Source organism: Haliotis asinina, chromosome 5 (assembly GCF_037392515.1).
Source record: "Haliotis asinina isolate JCU_RB_2024 chromosome 5, JCU_Hal_asi_v2, whole genome shotgun sequence".
In the NCBI taxonomy this organism is placed as follows: domain Eukaryota; kingdom Metazoa; phylum Mollusca; class Gastropoda; order Lepetellida; family Haliotidae; genus Haliotis; species Haliotis asinina.
Genome location: NC_090284.1, coordinates 78,324,936 through 78,351,118, shown reverse-complemented (window position 1 = coordinate 78,351,118; position 26,183 = coordinate 78,324,936). Strand labels below are relative to the sequence as shown.

Here is a 26,183-nt window from a genome sequence, read left to right as displayed (position 1 = left end):
TGCAGTCCAGGCAATCAGAATCCTCTTAAAACAGCTTAATGTCAGACAGTCCCTAATATTTAGTTTAATTGTAAAGTTGAAAGTACATACATCACAGATATCTCCCTCACTGTCAACCTGGCCTTCTGTGCCAACTTGCCTACGCCTGTAAATCTCAAACCTTGAATACCTCTGGAGAAATCAGATCATGCCTACCTTTGCAGGTGTTCCACCATGATGCCTACTTGTGTAGCTGTCCCACCATGTCTACTTCCATAGATGTCCTACCATGCCTACCTTTTCAGATGTCCACCATGTCTTTTTCTGTAAATGTACCACCGTAATTACTTTTGTAGCTGCCCCACCATGCCTACTTATCTAGTTGTCCCATTATGCCTACCTTTGCATATGTCCCACCAAGGCGTACTTCTGTAGCTTTCCCACCTTGCCTACCTCTGTGTCTGTCCCACCTTGCCTACTTCTTTAGATCTACCATGCTTACTTTTTGTTGTCCCCCTTGCCTACATCTTTAGATGTCCCATGATGCCTACATCTGTTGATATCCCACGATGACTACATCTGTAGATATCCCACCATGCCTACTTCTGTAGATGTCTTGCCATGCCTACTTCTGTAGATGTCTTGCCATGCCTACTTCTGTAGATGTCTTGCCATGCCTACTTCTGTTGATGTCCCACCTTGCCTACACCTTTAGATGTCCCACAGTGCCTGTTGCGTTTGGATGGCGCTGTAGTGATTGCCTGGAGTCTTGTCCAATATGACAGACCTGTTAAATGTGTGGTTGTACTGGCCTCAAGGCAATCATTTTGCTGGAGTTGTAAAATGAGCTCTACTTTAGCAGATTAAACACAATCCTGACCAGCTCAATGTGCTTTATAAAGGCAAACTCTGTGTCAGAGTGCTGAAAGGAGTGAACCCTAATCAGGTTTGAGTTTTCACCGGAGTTAGGCTGAATGGATTTACTGTGTTATCAATCATGTGGTGATAGCGATGATGCATTGCTCTCCCCAGCCAGACTCCAACAGTAAATCAGTCTATTTGAGAGATGACTTAAGTGAAAAAGTGCTGACTCTAATATATTCCCACCAGTGTATGACGAAAGTCCAAGTGACAGTCACATTATGATCCGTACACCTTTTATCAAAGCAGTACAGCACGCTGCACTTTATCATCTGGATTCAGGTCTGTGTTGATTGTCATCATCATGACTGCCACATAAAACAACCTTCAGTGCAGGTCTCAAATGGAAGAGCTGAACGGTCAGTCATACTTCATGAAATATTTTACCAATCACTGAGCACCAAAATGTATCCATCGAGCCTGGGATGAAAGTGGTTGAGAAGCAGACCTCTGACATCAGTAAGGCCTGGTTTCTATTCACACTGTTGTAGTATTGCCAGGCTGTGGGGTTTGCTTTCCAAGGCATATCTACACTTTGTACGAGCACTTTGACTGTAGGATATACACTTTGTAAGACAGTATTTTGACAGTAACTACTACACAGACACACCACACTACAACCACTACAAAGACACCATTTGTCCACTGTAGGATAGTGCATCTGTAAATGGTTCCTAATACTGCTCACTAGGAGATACAATTATATTGCTGTCCCACAATGGCAAGAGTGATGCTGAAGGTTCAATGTCTGCTCCACGCTGGATGGTCCCAGACCGAGTTGATGAGAGATTTGTTTAGTGGAGGTGATGAAGATGAAAAATAACAATTTTCCAAATCACCATGTCACATTTACAAGGTGGTACATATTTAGCTTCTTACCAAGCTTTAGGGCCAAATGTAGAGATTGAATGGTTGTCTGAGCAACACTTGATGGAAGGTCATCTCTTCAAGATGTAATGGGTTTATAATACCTGTCTCAGATTCTGGCCCAGAAAACTATAGAACCCCACCAGTCTGTGCTGCAGTGCACATAAAACTGTTGCCAGCCGTGGTTGCAACACAATAACACTGGAAGAATTGAGAGATGAAATTTTTGTGGTCATTAAATCCCAATAACTCTAGAAAATGACTCTTGGACTCCCCCCTTGCTTCCTTCTTGGAGTGAAGCAGCAACCTTGCAGAAACATTTAAGTTTGTGTGTGTTGTAATTCTGTGGTGGTATGATGAAGGATGGATAATGGTCTAAAACAGTACTTATAGTTGTAGAGGATATCTGCTCACTATTTGCAGTAACTATCATCTTGATGATGACATTTCAAGTAAAGCATGTTGAATCATAATTTGAATGTTCAGTTGTGTTTTTGCTCATACTTCACAACATCAATTAAAGACAAACGATAAAACCTGAATCTAATGGCAACTTCACAATGACATGCATGCCTGTGGGTTATCTGATGATATAACTTCATATAGACATGCAGAATTAAGGTTATCTGATGATATAACTTCATATAGACATGCAGAATTAGGGTTATCTGATGATATAACTTCATATAGACATGTTGAGTGAGGGTTATCTGACGATATAGCATCAGACTGACAAGCTGGCCAAGAGATATCTGATAATAGAAATTCATATAGACATGCTGAGTGAGGGTTATCTGATAAAATAACGTCAGATTGACATGCTGTCTGAGTGTTATCTGATGATGGAAGGTCACATTCACATGCTGACTGAGTGTTATCTGATGATGGAAGGTCACACTGACATGCTGTCTGAGTGTTATCTGATGATGGAAGGTCACATTGACATGCTGACAGAGTGTTATCTGATGATGGAAGGTCACATTGACATGCTGGCAGAGTGTTATCTGATGATGGAAGGTCACATTGACATGCTGGCAGAGTGTTATCTGATGATGGAAGGTCACATTGACATGCTGACTGAGTGTTATCTGATGATGGAAGGTCACATTGACATGCTGACTGAGTGTTATCTGATGATGGAAGGCCACATTGACATGCTGGCTGAGTGTTATCTGATGATGGAAGGTCACATTGACATGCTGACTGAGTGTTATCTGATGATGGAAGGCCACAATGACATGCTGTCTGAGTGTTATCTGATGATGGAAGGTCACATTGACATGCTGACTGAGTGTTATCTGATGATGGAAGGTCACACTGACATGCTGGCTGAGTGTTATCTGATGATGGAAGGTCACATTGACATGCTGACAGAGTGTTATCTGATGATGGAATGCCACGTTGACATGCTGACTGAGTGTTATCTGATGATGGAAGGTCACATTGACATGCTGGCTGAGTGTTATCTGATGATGGAAGGTCACATTGACATGCTGGCAGAGTGTTATCTGATGATGGAAGGCCACATTGACATGCTGACAGAGTGTTATCTGATGATGGAAGGTCACATTGACATGCTGGCAGAGTGTTATCTGATGATGGAAGGTCACATCGACATGCTGGCAGAATGTTATCTGATGATGGAAGGTCACATCGACATGCTGGCAGAGTGTTATCTGATGATGGAAGGTCACACTGACATGCTGGCAGAGTGTTATCTGATGATGGAACGTCACATTAACATGCTGGCAGAGTGTTATCTGATGATGGAAGGTCACACTGACATGCTGGCAGAGTGTTATCTGATGATGGAAGGCCACATTGACATGCTGACAGAGTGTTATCTGATGATGGAAGGTCACATTGACATGCTGGCAGAGTGTTATCTGATGATGGAAGGTCACATCGACATGCTGGCAGAATGTTATCTGATGATGGAAGGTCACATTGACATGCTGGCAGAGTGTTATCTGATGATGGAAGGTCACTGACATGCTGGCAGAGTGTTATCTGATGATGGAACGTCACATTAACATGCTGGCAGAGTGTTATCTGATGATGGAAGGTCACACTGACATGCTGGCAGAGTGTTATCTGATGATGGAAGGTCACATTGACATGCTGGCAGAGTTTCACAGACACAAGCAGTCTGAATGTTAACAAAATTATTCATGTGTAATATGAAGTGCATTTTTTTCATGGTCCTGGAATGTTGAAACTGCAGGATCATGAGGGAAGGAAATAACTGATAAGTAACACTCACACCACCCAAAATCATGTCACAATTTCTGAATGTATTGTGGCTATATTCCGCCTAGCTCAAACACCAGTCAGGGGTGGTGGTAATGGTGAGGAAAGTGGTTCCTTGGGTCAGTCACTTGCACGCAGTTTTCTTTGTGTCTGTACACTGACCTGGAGACTTGAGCAGTAATTGCAGGAAATGTCTTCAAATTGAGGAAAGGTTTTTCTTAGTGGTTTTCGGAAATTGTTTAAAGAATCTATTTATGTTGAGAAACTATATCCTGTCTTTCATGGCAGCTAAATATTCCTGACATGATTCTTAATCAAAGTCTTGTTTTCATGTGTAATTTACTGTTTAATTATATTTTATTATGATATGCTTTCTGACTGTTGGATGAAAGCACCATTCTGGGCAGGGACAGACTGGTTGCTCTGTGTATGGCAGGTTGGGGGAATACATAGAATACACACAAACATAGCATGCAGGGATGCTGGTTGCTGGGAACAGCAACTACAGTCACACAGCTGACTGAGATACAGTGTAGGCAGACGGAGATACAGTGTAGGTTGACTCAGGCACAGTGTTGACCAACTGAGATCATTGGGTCTCAATGTTTAGAGTTTTGTGTGTCAATTGTGGGTCACTTTTTGTATTATATATGTCAATATAATATTTGTAGTAACTCCTGCCCTTGGCAGTCTATTGTTAACTTCCTGTTTGAAATAGTTCGAAATCAATGGTGATGATGTCACACTTGTTCGAATGTTCATGACACTATGTCAGTATATATAAAGGCTGGTTGTTGTTTTGCGGGACACACCAGGACTTACACTCAGAATTACTGGAGTAGTCACCTCTGCCTATCAACGTGTGTTTGTCAACAACATTATCTACATCACCATCGTTTGACACACTCTGCCTGACTACTGACTTTGGAAACTTACTAAGCTTCATCCGGTATTTCTGCTTTCTCTGTAATGCCAAGATTCTGGTAAGTTGAATTTTGTATTTGCAGTGTGAGATACAGTGTAAGCAGACTGAGATACAGTCTAAGCAGAGTGAGATACAGTGTAGGCAGACTGAGATACAGTCTGTGCAGTGTGAGATACTGTGAGTGTAAGCAGACTGAGATAGTGTAGGCAGACTAGTGTAGGCAGACTGAGATACAGTGTAAACAGACTGGTGTAGGCAGACTGAGATATGGTGTAGGCAGACTGAGACACAGTCTATGCAGTGTGAGATACAGTGTAAGCAGACTGAGATACAGTGTAGGCAGACTGACATACAGTGTAGGCAGACTTAGATACAGTGTAGACAGACTGAGATACAGTGTAGACAGACTGAGATACAGTGTAAGCAGACTGAGATACAGTGTAAGCAGACTGAGATACGATGTAAGCAGACTGAGATACGGTGTAAGCAGACTGAGATACGGTGTAAGCAGACTGAGATACGGTGTAGGCAGACTGAGATACAGTGTAAGCAGACTGAGATACGGTGTAAGCAGACTGAGATACAGTATAAGCAGACTGGGATACAGTGTAGGCAGACTGAGATACGATGTAAGCAGACTGAGATACGGTGTAAGCAGACTGAGATATGGTGTAAGCAGACTGAGATACAGTATAAGCAGACTGAGATACAGTGTAGGCAGACTGAGATACGGTGTAAGCAGACTGAGATACAGTATAAGCAGACTGAGATACGATGTAAGCAGACTGAGATACGATGTAAGCAGACTGAGATACGGTGTAAGCAGACTGAGATACGGTGTAAGCAGACTGAGATACAGTGTAAGCAGACTGAGATACAGTGTAGGCAGACTGAGATACAGTATAAGCAGACTGAGATACAGTATGAGCAGACTGAGATACGGTGTAAGCAGACTGGGATACAGTATAAGCAGACTGAGATACGGTGTAAGCAGACTGAGATACGGTGTAAACAGACTGAAATACAGTGTAGACAGACTGAGATATGGTGTAAGCAGACTGAGATACAGTATAAGCAGACTGGGATACAGTGTAGGCAGACTGAGATACGGTGTAAGCAGACTGAGATACGGTGTAAGCAGACTGGGATACAGTGTAGGCAGACTGAGATACAGTATAAGCAGACTGAGATACAGTATAAGCAGACTGAGATACGGTGTAAGCAGACTGAGATACGGTGTAAACAGACTGAAATACAGTGTAGACAGACTGAGATACGGTGTAAGCAGACTGGGATACAGTGTAGGCAGACTGAGATACCGTGTAAGCAGACTGAGATACGGTGTAGGCAGACTGAGATACAGTGTAAGCAGACTGAGATATGGTGTAAGCAGACTGAGATACAGTATAAGCAGACTGGGATACAGTGTAGGCAGACTGAGATACAGTGTAAGCAGACTGAGATACAGTGTAAGAAGACTGAGATACAGTATAAGGAGACTGGGATACAGTGTAGGCAGACTGAGATACAGTATAAGCAGACTGAGATACAGTATGAGCAGACTGAGATACGGTGTAAGCAGACTGAGATATGGTGTAAGCAGACTGAGATACAGTGTAGACAGACTGAGATACGGTGTAGGCAGACTGAGATACAGTGTAAGCAGACTGGGATACAGTGTAGGCAGACTGAGATACAGTGTAGGCAGACTGAGATACAGTGTAAGAAGACTGAGATACAGTATAAGGAGACTGGGATACAGTGTAGGCAGACTGAGATACAGTATAAGCAGACTGAGATACAGTATGAGCAGACTGAGATACGGTGTAAGCAGACTGAGATATGGTGTAAGCAGACTGAGATACAGTGTAGACAGACTGAGATACGGTGTAAGCAGACTGAGATACAGTGTAAGCAGACTGAGATACGGTGTAAGCAGACTGAGATACAGTGTAGACAGACTGAGATACGGTGTAAGCAGACTGAGATACGGTGTAAGTAGACTGAGATACAGTGTAGGCAGTCTGAGATGTAGTGTAGGCAGACTGAGATGTAGTGTAGTTTGATATAGTATAGGCAGACTGAGATCCCGTGTTGGTTGATACAGTATAGGAAGACTGTGGTACAGTGAAGACTGACTGTTACAGTATAGGCAAACTGTGGTACAGTGAAGACTGACTGTGTTACAGTGTAGGCAGACAGAGATGCAGTGTAAGCAGACTGAGATACCGTGTGGGCAGACTGAGATACGGTGTAAGCAGACTGAGATACGGTGTAGGCAGACTGAGATACGGTGTAGGCAGACTGAGATACATGTTTCATACTTTGGCTATAATAAGTTAAATAGATCCTTTATGCAGATTAGCAAGGAAATATTTGCAGAAAGGTTTTCTTGTGGTCCTGAATTTCTGCTTCTTGTCAACAGTTAAGTCATAAGTAAAATAATTGTTTGCCAACAGTTGTGATTGTGTTGTGATTAATGTTGTGACTACTGGTTCAGGAGCTGTGACAGGGAAATACAAGCATGTGTGTGTTGCCACAGGTCACTGAGTGGATGGGTGTAGGACTGGGTGTAATGTTGTGACTGCTGGTTCAGGAGTTGTGACAGGGAAGTACAAGCATGTGTGTGTTGCCACAGGTAGTGGATGGGTGTAGGACTGGGTGTAATGTTGTGACAACTGGTTCAGGAGCTGTGACAGGGAAGTAATATATAGACTGTTTTTATAGCACATATGTACAAGCAACTAGTGCTTGCTCAAGGCAGTATTATTTTTTCCCTCGATCATCGGATGTCAGTCTTAACAGCACATCTTATTGTCAGTCACATTTCACTTGGGAGTATTCAACTCTTGCTGCCTAAAAGGCACACCAAGATTTTTGTGGATTTCTCGTCCTATCAAGGTACCCATTTACAGCTGTGTGGACTGGGACTGATAGTCACAGCACTTTGTCTAAGTTCACTGCAAGCATGTGCGTGTTACCACAGCATCAAGTGACTGTGGGTGTGGGGCTACATGTAATTTTGCTATTAACATCATATGGTTCACACTTGTCCTTCCACAAGCTCCATCACTTGCAGCAGGAACAATGTTCACGCTATAACGAGAGAATCCCAGGGGATAAACATTGGCCATTGTTCTGTTGTTAGACCCAGAAACACTGTGACACTGGGGCAGACTCTCACTGAATCACAGTGTATTGACAGGAAATGGAAAATATGAACCTATTGTTTTCATACGATTCATGTTTTGTTTGCAGTAACCCATATCATTGAATGTTTTTAAAGGTAGGGTTATATCACCCACAACTATAGTTGCTATGGTGACCAGAAAGTTGGGATCAACCAGACTGGTTGTCACTTTGATGTATTAGTTGGTGAATAAGCAGTATTGGTAGTTATTGTGATGAATGACAAAGTTGTTCCATGGCACAGGTTGTTATGGTGATGAATGACAATGTGGTTCCACAGTACTGGTTGTGATGGTGATGAATGACAATGTGGTTCCACAGTACTGTGTGTGATGGTGATGAATGACAATGTGGTTCCACAGTACTGTGTGTGATGGTGATGAATGACAATGTGGTTCCACAGTACTGTGTGTGATGGTGATGAATGACAGTGTGGTTCCACAGTACTGTGTGTGATGGTGATGAACGACAATGTGGTTCTACAGTACTGTGTGTGATGGTGATGAATGACAATGTGGTTCCACAGTACTGGGTGTGATGGTGATGAATGACAGTGTGGTTCCACAGTACTGTGTGTGATGGTGATGAATGACAGTGTGGTTCCACAGTACTATGTGTGATGCTGATGAATGACAATGTGGTTCCACAGTACTGTGTGTGATGGTGATGAATGACAATGTGGTTCCACAGTACTGTGTGTGATGGTGATGAATGACAGTGTGGTTCCACAGTACTGTGTGTGATGGTGATGAATGACAATGTGGTTCCACAGTACTGGGTGTGATGGTGATGAATGACAATGTGGTTCGACAGTACAGGTTGTGATGCTGATGAATGACAATGTGGTTCCACAGTACTGGTTGTGATGGTGATAAGAAAGTGCGGGGATTAAACAAAGCTGATTGTTATGGTTGCTGATGTATAAGGATCAATAGTGATGGTTGCTATGGAGACTAATGTGTTCGTGGATCAGCAGTACTGCAGTTTGTCTTCATTAGATGGATCAGTCGGGCTTTGTGTTGTGGTGACTGCCTCTAAGTGGATCAACCAGGCTTGAGTATGTGCATGTTGGCAGCAATAATTTGAAAAATCATGAATGTTGTCAGATGACTGTCTTAAGAAGCAGTGTCATATGACTTCAGAGTCTATAGTTTTGTAAAGAGTTGGATTGTGAATCTGCTGACCTTGAAGGTTATGTTAAGAAACTGAAAACAGAAATTGATGAAGGTTCATCATTTGCTTTCAGGTTGTAACTAATTTGATGAGTACTAAAGTGAAATCTTCAGCCAAAATTGTTTCATATGATGATAAACTAGATGAACTGAGTATTTCCTGTTTTTCTGGGCGTTGTTATTTATGTAAAGATTAAGGTTATACTCAAGAGACCTGTGATGGTTCGGGGTAGAATAGGCCTTCAGCAAGAATAGGTCTTCAGCAACCCATGCTTGCCATAAAAGGTGACAATTCTTGCCGTAAGAGGCGAGTAATGGGATCGGGTGGTCAGACTCACTGGCTTGGTTGACACATGTTATCGGTTTCCCATTGCGCAGATCGATGCTCATATTGTTGATCACTGGATTGTCTGGTCCAGACTCGATTTTTACAGACCACTGCCATATAGCTGAAATATTGCTGAGCACGGTGTAAAACTACACTCACACTAAACTTTGATTATTCTCATGAGGTCAATAAATGATAGATGAAACTTGGTGAAATGTGTTAAATTCTAACCACAAAACTGATCACATGCAGCTGATCACATGCACAAAATATGTGCACACACATGCATGTCATCTGCATAAGGTTTGCAGTCAGTTCTCCCAAGTTAGTGGAATAATCTGATGTGACACTTTGTCAACAACTGTTCCTGTGAACTGTGAACTTTGCCAGACCTCTGAAGATGACTCTGGATTCTTCTGAGAGAGAGGTGTGAGCGTCCTTACCTCCTCGCACCTAGCTTCAACCTCCAGCAATCCTCAGTCACTGCTCCCTTCTTCAAATCACTCGAGGTGTGGGTACTGAGAGAGAGGTGTGTGATGTAAGAGAGGTGTGAGGTGTGATAGAGGTGTGTGATGTTAGAGAGGTGTGAGGTGTGATAGAGGTGGGGGGATGTAAGTGAGGTGTGATAGAGCTGTGTGATGTAAGAGAAGTGTGAGTGGTGATAGAGGTGTGTGATGTAAGTGAGGTGTGAGGTGTGATAGAGGTGTGTGATGTTAGAGAGATGTGAGGTGTGATAGAGGTGTGTGATGTTAGAGAGTTGTGATAGAGGTGTGTGATGTTAGAGAGGTGTGAGATGTGATAGAGGTGTGTGATGTAAGAGAGATGTGAGGTGTGATAGAGGTGTGTGATGTTAGAAAGGTGTGATAGAGGTGTGTGATGTAAGAGAGGTGTGAGGTGTGATAGAGGTGTGTGATGTTAGAGAGGTGTGAGGTGTGATAGAGGTGGGGGATGTAAGAGCGATGTGAGGTGTGATAGAGGTGTGTGATGTCAGAAAGGTGTGATAGAGGTGTGTGATGTAAGAGAGGTGTGAGGTGTGAGGTGTGATAGAGGTGTGTGATGTAAGAGAGATGTGAGGTGTGATAGAGGTATGTGATGTTAGAAAGGTGTGATAGAGGTGTGTGATGTAAGAGAGGTGTGAGGTGTGATAGAGGTGTGTGATGTAAGAGAGATGTGAGGTGTGATAGAGGTGTATGATGTAAGTGAGGTGTGAGGTGTGATAGAGGTGTGTGATGTCAGAAAGGTGTGATAGAGGTGTGTGATGTACGTGAGGTGTGAGGTGTGATAGAGGTGTGTGATGTAAGTGAGGTGTGAGGTGTGATAGAGGTGGGTGATGTACGTGAGGTGTGAGGTGTGATCGAGGTGTGTGATGTAAGAGAGTTGTGAGGTGTGATAGAGGTGTGTGATGTAAGTGAGGTGTGAGGTGTGATAGAGGTGTGTGATGTAAGAGAGATGTGAGGTGTGATAGAGGTGTGTGATGTGATAGAGGTGTGTGATGTAAGTGAGGTGTGAGGTGTGATAGAGTTGTGTGATGTAAGAGAGATGTGAGGTGTGATAGAGGTGTGTGATGTTAGAAAGGTGTGATAGAGGTGTGTGATGTAGGAGAGGTGTGAGGTGTGATCGAGGTGTGTGATGTAAGAGAGATGTGAGGTGTGATAGAGGTGTATGATGTAAGTGAGGTGTGAGGTGTGATAGAGGTGTGTGATGTAAGAGAAGTGTGAGGTGTGATAGAGGTGTATGATGTAAGTGAGGTGTGAGGTGTGATAGAGGTGTGTGATGTAAGAGAGATGTGAGGTGTGATAGAGGTGTATGATGTAAGTGAGGTGTGAGGTGTGATAGAGGTGTGTGATGTCAGAAAGGTGTGATAGAGGTGTGTGATGTAAGAGAGGTGTGAGGTGTGATAGAGGTGTGTGATGTTAGAGAGGTGTGAGGTGTGATAGAGGTGTATGATGTAAGTGAGGTGTGAGGTGTGATAGAGGTGTGTGATGTCAGAAAGGTGTGATAGAGGTGTGTGATGTAAGAGAGGTGTGAGGTGTGAGGTGTGATAGAGGTGTGTGATGTAAGAGAGGTGTGAGGTGTGATAGAGGTGTGTGATGTCAGAGAGGTGTGAGGTGTGATAGAGGTGTATGATGTAAGTGAGGTGTGAGGTGTGATAGAGGTGTGTGATGTCAGAAAGGTGTGATAGAGGTGTGTGATGTAAGAGAGGTGTGAGGTGTGAGGTGTGATAGAGGTGTGTGATGTAAGAGAGGTGTGAGGTGTGATAGAGGTGTGTGATGTTAGAGAGGTGTGAGGTGTGATAGAGGTGTATGATGTAAGAGAGATGTGAGGTGTGATAGAGGTGTGTGATGTCAGAAAGGTGTGATAGAGGTGTGTGATGTAAGAGAGGTGTGAGGTGTGAGGTGTGATAGAGGTGTGTGATGTAAGAGAGATGTGAGGTGTGATAGAGGTGTGTGATGTTAGAAAGGTGTGATAGAGGTGTGTGATGTAAGAGAGGTGTGAGGTGTGATAGAGGTGTGTGATGTAAGAGAGGTGTGAGGTGTGATAGAGGTGTGTGATGTAAGAGAAGTGTGAGGTGTGATAGAGGTGTGTGATGTAAGAGAGGTGTGAGGTGTGATAGAGGTGTTTGATGTAAGTGAGGTGTGAGGTGTGATAGAGGTGTGTGATGTTAGAGAGGTGTGATAGAGGTGTGTGATGTAAGAAAGGTGTGATAGAAGTGTGTGATGTTAGAGAGGTGTGAGATGTGAGAGAGGTGCGGGATGTGAGAGAGATGTGAGGTGTGATAAAGGTGTGGGATATGAGAGATGTGGGTTGTGACAAAAGTGTATAATGTGAGAAAGGTGTAAGAGGTGTGAGAGATGTGAGATGTGAGAAAGGTGTGAGATGCGATAGAAGTGTGTGATGTAAGAGAGGTGTGAGGTGTGATCGAGGTGTGTGATGTAAGAGAGGTTGAGGTGTGATCGAGGTGTGTGATGTAAGAGAGGTGTGAGGTGTGATAGAGGTATGTGATGTTAGAGAGGTGTGGGATGTGACAAAGGTATGTAATGTGAGAAAGGTGTTAGAGGTGTGAGAGATGTGACATGTGAGAAATGTGTGAGATGTGAGTGAGGTATGAGAGGTGTGGGATGTGAGAAAGGTGTGAGATGTGAAAAGGTGTGAGATGTGAAAAGGTGTGAGATGTGAGAGAGGTGCTGGAAGTGAGAGAGGTGTGAGATATGAGAGAGGTGTGGAATGTGAGAAAGGTGTGAGATGTGAGATGTGAGAGAGGTATGAGATGTGAGACGTGTGAGATGTGAGAGAGGTATGAGATGTCTCAGAGAGGTGTGAGATGTGATAGAGGTGCTTGAAGTGAGTGAGGTGTGAGATGATGTCAGATAAGAGAGAGGTGTCAGTTGTGATAGAGGTGCTGGATGTGATTGAAGTACGAGAGGTGTTAGATGTGTGAGATGTGAGTGGGGTACAAGAGGTGTGAGGTGTGTTGAGGTGTCCTCCTCTTCCTCTCAACAGCCTGCCTCTGTACATCCATGGTTTTAATGTGATGGGAATGTGATGGCTAATTGAAGAAACTCATTTCAAGCCTCCTTCCTGCTGTTTCTGAACTTTTAGTTTATTTTGGAAGTGGTATTTCTGTTGAATGATGTTAAGATAAACAGATAGCAATCAGAGCGAAAGGGGCCCCATGTTTTGACTGGGCACCCCATGTTTACAGTACAAGCAGTAATCAAGTGCCCAGTTTAGCTTCTCCACCCACCTAGAGGCACTGCCATGTGTTGGAGGAAGCAGATTCTGTTGCCATGTTTCTTCACAATTGCTGCTTGTAGTTGCTGTCTTGGTACAACAGGAATGTTTTCACACTTTGTGTTTATTGTCTACCACAATTTATTCTGTTGAATGGGCATGGCTCTGTTTAAGCACTTGCACAAAGCTGCCAAGTGCTGATTGTCTTTCCTGATGACATCATATCTCTTTCATGCAACAATAGAATTTCATAAATAATATTTTTTCACCTGATCATGCAAAGAATCTCATTCATTCCAATTGATAAAGTGCTTGATATGTGTACTTGACAGGGGATCAATACACTGTCCGCATGTCTTGTTTCACAGATTTTTGTCAGAAAATGGCTAACAACAAAGTGCAAAACATTGTGAGGCTTTTTTACTGTCATGAGTTCATTCTTGAAATAATATGGAACATGAGCATTTTGTTACTGTTGCTAAGCATTGGGGTGGATCTGAATTAATTTGAGAATAACAGAAATTTTATACATAGAAAGTATGCATCTTCTCCCCCATATGCTCCTCCTCTTCCTACCCAGCAACACGTGTTAGATGTCTGTACAGAAACATCTCCATTGTCATATTGGAAGGCAGGGCAGACTTGTTGAATTAAGGATGCCCTTTCCCCGGTGTGACTGTGATTATTGTTTCCTCACAACTGGTGTTTGATGAAGGAGAATTGTCTTGAGGAAGGTCAGGTACTTTAGAGATCAAGCAGCTCCTCATCACCCCCAGATGCACCAGTCTTTCACACATTCATCACATGCTGAATCCTCACAATGAAGGACAATATGTTGAAGTACAGGCAGTGCTTTGTACTGGGACAGTAGGATAGTCAGCTGCCAAGTCATGATCAGCTGACATGGCAGTGGGAGATGATTAGTTGCCATGGTGACACCAGGTTACGATCAGTTGACATGACAGTAAAATGAGATAATCAGTTGTCAGTGTTCTTGTTGGATTTGATATGGTGCTCTTTGTCACTTGAAGTTTACAATAGCTTCGCTCACTGTCATATCAGAGTTTTTTTAATCACGTTTCAAGGTGTTTTTGCCTGACAGTGTTTGGCTGTCTGGAATCAGTATACCATCACCATAGATCTATACCCTCCCAACAGATCCAACCCATCCCAAGCAGGAGTTTTAAATCACCATAGAGCAGAGAGAGAGAAACTCTAGTATACTCTCCCAACAGATCCAACCCATCCCAAGCAGGAGTTTTAAATCACCATAGAGCAGAGAGAGAGAAACTCTAGTATACTCTCCCAACAGATCCAACTCATCCCAAGCAGGAGTTTTAAATCACCATAGAGCAGAGAGAGAGAAACTCTAGTATACTCTCCCAACAGATCCAACCCATCCCAAGCAGGAGTTTTAAATCACCATAGAGCAGAGAGAGAGAAACTCTCTGGGCTGAGTATACTCTCCCAACAGATCCAACCCATCCCAAGCAGGAGTTTTAAATCACCATAGAGCAGAGAGAGAGAAACTCTAGTATACTCTCCCAACAGATCCAACCCATCCCAAGCAGGAGTTTTAAATCACCATAGAGCAGAGAGAGAGAAACTCTAGTATACTCTCCCAACAGATCCAACTCATCCCAAGCAGGAGTTTTAAATCACCATAGAGCAGAGAGAGAGAAACTCTAGTATACCCTCCCAACAGATCCAACTCATCCCAAGCAGGAGTTTTAAATCACCATAGAGCAGAGAGAGAGAAACTCTAGTATACCCTCCCAACAGATCCAACCCATCCCAAGCAGGAGTTTTAAATCACCATAGAGCAGAGAGAGAGAAACTCTAGTATACCCTCCCAACAGATCCAACCCATCCCAAGCAGGAGTTTTAAATCACCATAGAGCAGAGAGAGAGAAACTCTAGTATACTCTCCCAACAGATCCAACTCATCCCAAGCAGGAGTTTTAAATCACCATAGAGCAGAGAGAGAGAAACTCTAGTATACTCTCCCAACAGATCCAACTCATCCCAAGCAGGAGTTTTAAATCACCATAGAGCAGAGAGAGAGAAACTCTAGTATACCCTCCCAACAGATCCAACCCATCCCAAGCAGGAGTTTTAAATCACCATAGAGCAGAGAGAGAGAGAAACTCTAGTATACCCTCCCAACAGATCCAACCCATCCCAAGCAGGAGTTTTAAATCACCATAGAGCAGAGAGAGAGAAACTCTAGTATACCCTCCCAACAGATCCAACCCATCCCAAGCAGGAGTTTTAAATCACCATAGAGCAGAGAGAGAGAAACTCTAGTATACCCTCCCAACAGATCCAACCCATCCCAAGCAGGAGTTTTAAATCACCATAGAGCAGAGAGAGAGAAACTCTAGTATACCCTCCCAACAGATCCAACCCATCCCAAGCAGGAGTTTTAAATCACCATAGAGCAGAGAGAGAGAAACTCTAGTATACTCTCCCAACAGATCCAACCCATCCCAAGCAGGAGTTTTAAATCACCATAGAGCAGAGAGAGAGAAACTCTAGTATACCCTCCCAACAGATCCAACCCATCCCAAGCAGGAGTTTTAAATCACCATAGAGCAGAGAGAGAGAAACTCTAGTATACCCTCCCAACAGATCCAACTCATCCCAAGCAGGAGTTTTAAATCACCATAGAGCAGAGAGAGAGAAACTCTAGTATACTCTCCCAACAGATCCAACCCATCCCAAGCAGGAGTTTTAAATCACCATAGAGCAGAGAGAGAGAAACTCTAGTATACTCTCCCAACAGATCCAACCCATCCCAAGCAGGAGTTTTAAATCACCATAGAGCAGAGAGAGAGAAACTCTAGTATACCCTCCCAACAGATCCAACCCATCCCAAGCAGGAGTTTTAAATCACCATAGAGCAGAGAGAGAGAAACTCTAGTATACTCTCCCAACAGATCCAACCCATCCCAAGCAGGAGTTTTAAATCACCATAGAGCAGAGAGAGAAACTCTAGTATACTCTCCCAACAGATCCAACCCATTCCAAGCAGGAGTTTTAAATCACCATAGAGCAGAGAGAGAGAAACTCTAGTATACCCTCCCAACAGATCCAACCCATCCCAAGCAGGAGTTTTAAATCACCATAGAGCAGAGAGAGAGAAACTCTAGTATACTCTCCCAACAGATCCAACCCATCCCAAGCAGGAGTTTTAAATCACCATAGAGCAGAGAGAGAAACTCTAGTATACTCTCCCAACAGATCCAACCCATTCCAAGCAGGAGTTTTAAATCACCATAGAGCAGAGAGAGAGAAACTCTAGTATACCCTCCCAACAGATCCAACCCATCCCAAGCAGGAGTTTTAAATCACCATAGAGCAGAGAGAGAGAAACTCTAGTATACTCTTCCAACAGATCCAACCCATCCCAAGCAGGAGTTTTAAATCACCATAGAGCAGAGAGAGAGAAACTCTAGTATACTCTCCCAACAGATCCAACCCATCCCAAGCAGGAGTTTTAAATCACCATAGAGCAGAGAGAGAGGAACTCTAGTATACTCTCCCAACAGATCCAACCCATTCCAAGCAGGAGTTTATACTGATTTATCAATGAAATACATCATTTTTATGGAATGCTAGCTAACATGTCAGGTTCCCCCACCCACAGCCAACTCCCAGGGGAGACCCAATACAGCCAGTATCACACAGCATTTTACTGCAATCAATTACTACTGTTATATCCAGGTAATTGTTTTATTGAATTAACAATGGCTGGTGTGGCAAGTTCTCAAGAAATTTAATTTAGCTGGATGGCAAGTAAGGTTAAGGTTTAAGTCATTCTGACCATCTTTTGCATTATTCAGAGTTAAGATGGAAATTGGATTAAAGTAATTATTGATGTGATTATGCAACGGCTTGCCGGTCTAGAGACATGAAATGCCATATTAACTGTGATGATTTAAGTAATCATGTCTGCTAAATGAACCAAGGCAAATGTGGAACAAACAGATTTAGATGGGATGTTAGTGTGCTTGTCAAATACATCATCTGCCAAGTACCAGTGATACAGATGACCTGTTTGCCAACATGACAATAACATAGGTGGGTGCAGGGATGTGCAGCCCCTTCTTGTCTGGTAATTTTGTTAAATGACCATTGAAACTCAGGTGAAATTGAAGTGTGCGTCGCACCCTTTTCTCAAAACTGTGCACCCCACCTTTCTCAAAAAGCTGTATCCGCCCCTGAATAGTATGTCCTTTCCTCCCTGAGTAGATTGTGAAGGTAGATGGTTACTTTTGGTAGTAAATTGATATGTGATGTTTTGTTTTGCAGGGAATGATACTGGAACCTATTTTGGCTGTTATAAGGACAATCTCAACGACAGGGACTTGACAGGCACATACAAGGAGCTGAGTGATAACACCCCCCACAACTGCATGAACTACTGTCTAAAGGCAGGTTAGTACACCAGGAACTGCTTGCACTACTATCTTAAGTCAGGTTAGTGCATCAAGAACTGCTTGCACTACTGTCTAAAGGCAGGTTAGTGCATCAAGAACTGCTTGCACTACTGTCTAAAGGCAGGTTAGTACACCAGGAACTGCTTGCACTACTGCCTGAAGGCAGGTTAGTGCATCAAGAACTGCTTGCACTACTGCCTGAAGGCAGGTTAGTGCATCAAGAACTGCTTGCACTACTGTCTGAAGGCAGGTTAGTGCATCAAGAACTGCTTGCACTACTGTCTGAAGGCAGGTTAGTGCATCAAGAACTGCTTGCACTACTGTCTAAAGGCAGGTTAGTACATCAAGAACTGCTTGCACTACTGTCTAAAGGCAGGTTAGTACATCAAGAACTGCTTGCACTACTGTCTAAAGGCAGGTTAGTACATCAAGAACTGCTTGCGCTACTGTCTAAAGGCAGGTTAGTACACCAGGAACTGCTTGCACTACTGTCTAAAGGCAGGTTAGTACACCAGGAACTGCTTGCACTACTGTCTGAAGGCAGGTTAGTGCATCAAGAACTGCTTGCACTACTGTCTGAAGGCAGGTTAGTGCATCAAGAACTGCTTGCACTACTGTCTAAGGCAGGTTAGCATACATAGAACTGTATGAACTACTCACTGAAGGCAAGTTAGGACAAGTACAAGTATTCAAAGAGGGATGCATTTTTTTTAGTTTATTCATGAAGGGAGTATACAATACCCTATCAGCAGTGCTTGGATTTCTATTTGTGTGTATTTGTGGGCTTGAGATTCCAGTATTAAATCTCTCATATTCCACCATTGTGTTAACCTGCTGTTGATAATAGATGTAAACGTTTTACCAAAAATACTAGTCAGCGAAATACCAATATAATTGTCAGGATGTTGTGCATTTCTGTTTTTATATAACAGGATAATAACAGATTGCACCCACATGGAAGGAAAATACTTGTACAGTACTGTATCAAATACTTGAATAAACATTTTAACCAGGTAATGAGTATTTCAGCATGTCCGAAACAACACCATGGATTCCAGCAGAATATTCAACATTAAGACGAGACAGCCTCCAGTGTCACATATTCCATAGTAGGTGTAGGTATAGGCACAACCCTATCAATATCAGTAAACTCTTTACTTAAAACATTGCTGTCACAATGATAACTGATATGTTCTTCTGAAAAGAGATTCTTAAAATGACATAACCGTTCTGTTTGCGATATATTTCTTATAGGGTAGAGAAACATTGTAGAGAAGGTATATTTTTCCAAACTAGTTTCTGGCTCTTTAGGGAGTTACTGAGTCACAGGAGGTTGTTCATGTCTGAAATTAGGAAGCCTCCGGGGACATGACTTGTGACGCTGTTTTGCAGTGACGATCTTTTCCTAAAAAAATAATCTATAGCTCCAACAACACCTCACACCTAAACACATTTAACACGGGTGGTCAAAGACGGATAATTATGAAAATGAAAACAGTAGAAACTAAAAACAAAACTCACCGAGACTGGTGCTCCTTCCAGTGACGCCATGTTTAGATGTGTGAGTTTCAGGAAGCGACCAACAAATCACGGAGAACGGAGCCGAGAAATCTCCAAAGATTGCCGAGCTTGTTTCCAGTATTACTGACATTGTTTTCGATAGGGGCATTGTGTTTCTGTTATTACTGCTAAACTACCGATATCACTGCAATTCTTTCACGAGTGGGCTGCTTTTGTTTACGTTTGAGATGCAATTCCTTCAAATTTGCCGTAATTCCTTCCAATACTTAGGGGGGGCCTGCACTCAAGTCTTGATGACTGGATATCATATTTGAACTTTCTGCAAGAAGCTTTAGAAATGTTTCTATGTCTGCATTAATCTTTGTGATCATATTCACTGCGACTTTGTCTAAACTTTCTTAGGGCTTTCCTGCTATCTGTCCTCAGTTGTCTACAACCTTCATTTATTTTAGGTTTACTTGTGTCAGGATCAAAATGCTTCATTTGTCTTTTCATACTTAAAGCTGAATGAAGAAGACAGTGTACAAAATCTGCAATCCCCTCTTCATTGGAATTTTCAAGTTTACATAGTAAAGAATTATTATTGATACCTGATATTGATATTGATTGATATTATTATTGATTTATCTGTCTCATTGATGCAGTAAATAAGTCTGCCTTCGATTCTTCCCAGACAAATGTAAACTTAATCTTATGGTCATCACAATCTACAGCTCACTAAGCATTACTGCTTAAAGGAAACCTGCAAGATAATTCAAGGGGAAAATGGTCACTCTAACCGATCACCAACATTTAGCTTTTCTACAAACTCAAGAAAACTAACAGATGCAAGAAAGTAATCAACAACATGAGAACCCCTTTCTCCTACATAAGTAAACTCGCCGCCTATGTCACTTTCAACTCTCACGTTCAATATATAAAGATTACAAACATAACACAAATCCAGTAACATGCACCCAAATCTATTAATAGTACAGACATGTGACGCTCGCTGCTCAACAGGGGCATTGTCTTCATCAATACATACATCATCATTACCAAAGTCATCACTTTGTTCAGAGATTGGATCATTTTCTTTAGCTGTGTGAGCATTAAGATCCCCACAAAGTACTATATGCAATGAAGTGAAATCAGTCCAATGATCTAAGTCTCAAGTTTGTCAATAAGGCAACCTGAATTATTATTTGTGTTGTAAAACGTACAGCCTACAGGCGGAATATATATGCAAAAAACCATGAAATCATTAATTGAATTAAATGTGGCTTTAGGAAATTATAAACATATCAGAATGCTAGCACTGTTGTTTTTGGGGGTAGACTTTTCGCTATCAGCACTGTGAAGATTTGTTTTAGGGTAAGACTTTTCACTATCAGCACTGTGTGGATTTGTTTTAGGGGAAGACTTTTCACTATCAGCTACCCGTGAAGGTCTCGGGGTAGAATAGGCCTTCAGCAACCCATGCTTGCGATGAAAGGCGACCATGCTTGTCGTAAGAGGCAACTAACAGGATCGGGTGGTCAGACTTGCTGACTTGGTAGACAATATCCTATCATCACTGTGTGGATTTGTTTTTGATGGGTAGACAGTATCCTATCATCACTGTGTGGATTTGTTTTTGATGGGTAGACAGTATCCTATCATCACTGTGTGGATTTGTTTTTGATGGGTAGACAATATCCTATCATCACTGTGTGGATTTGTTTTTGATGGGTAGACAGTATCCTATCATCACTGTGTGGATTTGTTTTTGATGGGTAGACAATACCCTATCATCACTGTGTGGATTTGTTTTTGATGGGTAGACAATACCCTATCATCACTGTGTAGATGTGTTTTGGGTGTAGGCAATTCACTTTCAGCACTGCGTGGATTTGTTTTGGGGGTGGGCAATGCCCTATTGAATACATGGAGTTGAGTTGAGTATGGGGACAGACCAGACTTTACATTCAGGCTATCAGTCAGCATGTCCAGTAATATACCAGAAGTATTATTGGTCCTGTGTTCATGTTGGTGTTTCAAAGTAACAGGACATTGGGTCCTGCAAGTTTCAGATGTCTGTCTGACCCACTGAAAATTCACAGGACCCACAGAATAAAGTTAAACAAACATTTCAGGTTGAACATTTCTTATAACTTGCATTGAAATTAATAACATTATATGATAACAAACATAAGATTTCTACACAGCAAACAAGTGTCACATGCCTCAAATAACTACTTCACACAGTCATTGTGATATATTCAGTCAGACACTGGGACTGGCGGGTTGGTGATTTCTATCTGACCACTGTCAAATCTGCCCGATTTGTCAGAGGGTCAGACGCTATTTGTGAACACTGTTGGTCCATGCTTATAATATTACCGAAATTAAATACAATTGCTAAAAAATAATAGAATCGGCCACTTGCAATTTTTTTAGTGTGAGACGTTTTCTTTTGAATTCATTATGCTACACCCAATGTGATACACCAACGGAAACACGGCTGTATTAACTTTTGGATAGACAGTCTTGAAAGAATGGGGACTTTGGGGGTTGTTAATAGTTTGATCGGCATTTTAGAAGTTGCTGACTCAGAAGAGAAACATACAACTTTATGGATGACAAGTTCTTATTTATTGCATGCATACAGTGATGTTTCAATGGAGATTCTCACTTCGTTATCAAGCTAAGAGTAAATACATCCAGGTGATGAGATACAGTGGAACCCCATTTACCCGGACCCCACATATCTGGGAACCCCACCTTCCGGACAATTTTTATGTGAAACGAAAGTTATGTTCATTAGTTGTACTCGCTTAACTGGATCACGCGCTTCCGGACCCGGACAGCAAATTTTCAAACCATTCCCACAGATTTCCATTGAAAAATGATCCAGTTATCCGGATGGAGAGATCTGTGGAACATGTATGTGTAAACGTCAATACTGTTTACCGCATGACTATATGATTTCATTCTTAATCTGTCGGAAGGTATTTGGTGTGAATTGTTTAATTAGCCATCAAAACACTAGTGACGCGTGTTCATTAGGATTTGGCGCGTGTGAGAACATCTCATAAGTAAAGAAAACACATGTTAGGTAGGATTAAGGGAAACTATACTGTAATTGTACTGTATATAACACTTATAAATCAACCCCTGCTATCTGTCACAGTGCAACTTAAAAATAGCCTGCCACATGATCTAAGTCATGTGATCCCGTCCGGAAGTTTATTTTCTGCAGACAGCATAAGTTCGACGCGATGTCGTATGTTTTTAGGGCATTTAACATTTACAAAAGAATATGCAATTGGAAATATTCCTTTAGGAACTTTTTGTTATCGATTTATGTTTTTCAAAACTTACCATCTCAAGACTCACTGTTATTACTACTTACTGTTGATTTATTGATATATGTACATGAATTGTTTTTAGCTTTCACTTAATTTTCATGTTTTGGTTGTTTGATTCAGTTAATCGGACGTCTCGCTATCTGGACAATTTTCGAGTGAAATCAAAACGTCCGGATAAACGGGGTTCGACAGTATATATTGTATGTTTTGATAAACAGCAGATTAACATTAACAACAACATATGATTGGATAACAACTAGCACATGATAGGGAGTGGTCTGTGCAAGACTAGGAACAACAAATGAGACTGGTCATGAAGCCAATAAACAAGGGGATTGAGTTGTTTGTTTGTTTTATAGAGTCTGTTGTTTGATTAGTTCCTCATGGGCTGATGATATGTAGTATGCTTGTTAATGTTAATCAGCTGACCTATTACAATTTAAAGCATATTCATATAGCACACATATCCATGCAGCTATTGCTTACTCAAGGCGCTGGTATATTCCCTCGATCATTGGATGTGCGTCTCAGCGTCACATTGTATTATCAATCTCAACTCCGTGGGAAGTATAGAACTCTTGCTACCACTAGGCGCACCAAGTTTATTGTGGATCTCTCATCCTAATCCTTAAACAAGGTACCCAATTCACAGCTGGGTGGACTGGGACACATAGTCACAGTATTTGTCCAAGTTTACTGCACATTGCTGTACCCGCAACTAGGTGTATGCACATATTCATGTTGCCACCATCTGGTCATATACCAAAGGAATTGTGGGTTGTTTTATGTGCACAGGGTTGTGTACTGCACACTAGGGGTTGTGACAACACGCAAAGAGTCTGCACACAAAGTTGACTCCAAGGTTTTTGCACCAGCTCACAGGTGGGCTCGATCCTGACACCTCAACCCCAGGTAGGGAGAATATATACTTTTCATCATCTGGTTGTGTATTCACTCTTAGTTTGATAACGATGTAAGAACCTACATGGAAACGTCGCTCTATGCAACAATTAAGAAGTTGTCATCCATAAAATTGTATGTTTCATTTTTTGGAGTTGTGCCTTTAAAGTGCAATGGGTGAAATTTTTATGGGAAAGTGACTCTGCTCTAGGTGTTGTGTATTATTTTGGTGGCAGACAGACTAAGCTTGACAGAGAGTGACTGCCCAATGCAGTGCTGCAACCAGACTGCGTAATTGCGGGATTCCCGCAAATTGTACATACCTTGGCCTTTTATTCATAAATGCATGCTCCAAGATTGCCGCAAATCTAATATGATTTTTTGCAGATCAGGTTCGGAATTACCTTTGCTACATGGCTGTTGTAATTCATGACGGTGTCAGTAATTCGTGGAGAACAATATCAGCTTACCTAAATGTCCGTAGTATACACACAACATTCGTACCTTAGTATCTCCTTTTCTGTAACCAGAAAGAAGTCACTGTAGACGAGGTTTCTTAAGCTCTGCACATTGCTAGTAAGGGTATTTTGTATTGTTGAACAGTAATATGTGTGATGTAATGAGCTTGATGTGTTGTATGGAGTTTATCATCCAACTTTCATGGCTTGTTTGAGTCCAAATGCTGAAGAGACGTATAACAGATTATTTTACAAATGAAAACCAGAAAAAAATATCACTTGTCAGGGACATTGAACCATCTGATGCAGACAAATGAAATATTGAAGCTAAAAATGGTTTTTTGAAACGGAAACAGGGGCAACTTTTTTAAGCCTAGGCAATGGACCAACAAGTTTCAGTCGTAGTGGTTGTTTGTGTATCTTTGGCTTTCTTGCTTTTCAAACAGAAGTAGAGATTTGACTTTCATCCCTTTGCTAAAAACCAAAACAATTTAATAAACAATGTGATTAGACAACTTTACTTATTGTATTTTTAGCTGTAAGTGTGTAACCATGAGACCCGTGAAGGTCCCGGGGTAGAATAGGCCTTCAGCAACCCATGCTTGCCATAAAAGGCGACTCAGCTTGTCGTAAGAGGCGACTAACAGGATCGGGTGGTCAGGCTCGCTGACTTGGTTGACGCGTGTCATCGGTTCCCAATTGCGCAGATCGATGCATATGTTGTTGATCACTGGATTGTCTGGTCCAGACTCGATTATTTACAGACCGCCGCCATATAGCTGTAATATTGCTGAGTGCGGCGTAAAACTAAACTCACTCACTCACTGTAACCATGAAGACAGATGGTTTTCTGAATTTCTCTTGTTGGCCAACATTTTCAAAGGTTTAAGGCCAGTTGGCCCCTTCCAAGGAAGTCCTGGCTGCAGCACTGCCAATTTGCCCAGTGTTTGTTAAACATGAGCAGTGCCCAGTGTGCAGTTGTGGTTTTTTTGTTAGCGGTGGTCAGTGCCCAGTGCCCAGTGTGCAGTTGTGGGTTTTTCGTTAAAGATGGTCAGTGCCCAGTGTGCAGTTGTGTTTTTTTGGTCAAAGATGAGCAGTGCCCAGTGTGCAGTTATGGAGTTTTTGTTCAAGGTGGTCAGTGCCCAGTGTGCAGTTGTGGGTGTTTTGTTAAAGGACCACTAAACTCAATTTTTTGGTACTCTTTTTATCACTGCATATGAAAGACTTTTGGTTAGTCGTAAACGAAACACCATTTATTTTAAAAAAAACCTTGTGGTTAATTAATACCAAGCACTTACAAGTTGCTAAAAAGCCGTCTGCTTCTCTCTCGCCCGCAAACGAAACCGCAGACAGCTTACATATCTCTGTCGCCAGAGCCCTACAGTGACGTCATAGAAGGAACGGTTTCCCGTTAAATGTATAGAAAATGTGTAGGAAGTTCGTCATTTTGTTGATTTCTCGACGTCTCCAAAGACATGCTGAATTGTTGTGTTGCCGTCAATTGTTCCCTGGGGTCGGGTGATGGTGTCACTATGAACAGATTTCCACGAGACTCCGTAGTTTGTGCTTAAATTGGTTGTTAGTGTGTGTGAAGTGAGCTTTGTGGAAGCCTGTGGCGTATACTAAATCGGATGGTTCGCCCCCTACCACGTTTCCAGGATAGAAAACGGAGTTTAAGTTTCATCGAGTTTATAAAATTGGATATAAGGCTTTCTTCCTCGGAAACGAGGTTGTGGTCGAAGTGACAATATTATCGTAAGTGATCTTATATTGACCCCTTATATTGACCGATTCCAAGAGTGAAATTGTTATGTTATAAGCAATGTCATGTAAAATCCTAATCTCCATCAATAAAATACATATTTTACTACCAGTAGAAAGTAATTTTGATTTTGTAAGTCGGTGAAAACAAACTTAAATGGCATTCATCCTCAGACAGGGCGCCGCCAGTTTTGAAAATCGTGAAGTCAAATCCATTTGAATTATTGAGATTATGTATGGTTTGTTCTCATCACGTTAGAAAATCAAAACTACATAAATATGTATTTGAATCATTACCAAAAGGACTTTGCATGACACAACCTGTAACATAACCTAAACGAGGTCGGGGTCTAAGTGAATAAATTTCTTCACTTGCTAAATTTACTTGGTTTGTAACGTTCACTCACCA

At 42.0% G+C, this 26,183-nt stretch overlaps 1 protein-coding gene across 1 annotated transcript in view; it reads left to right on the top strand.

The window, feature by feature from the left end:
* LOC137285347 (xylosyltransferase oxt-like) overlaps positions 1-26,183 on the top strand; it is a 162,118-nt gene that overhangs the window by 32,778 nt on the left and 103,157 nt on the right. Inside the window, exon 3 of the mRNA XM_067817720.1 lies at positions 17,678-17,803. Coding sequence (XP_067673821.1) covers positions 17,678-17,803 — 126 coding nt within the window. The remainder of the gene's footprint in view (positions 1-17,677; positions 17,804-26,183) is intronic.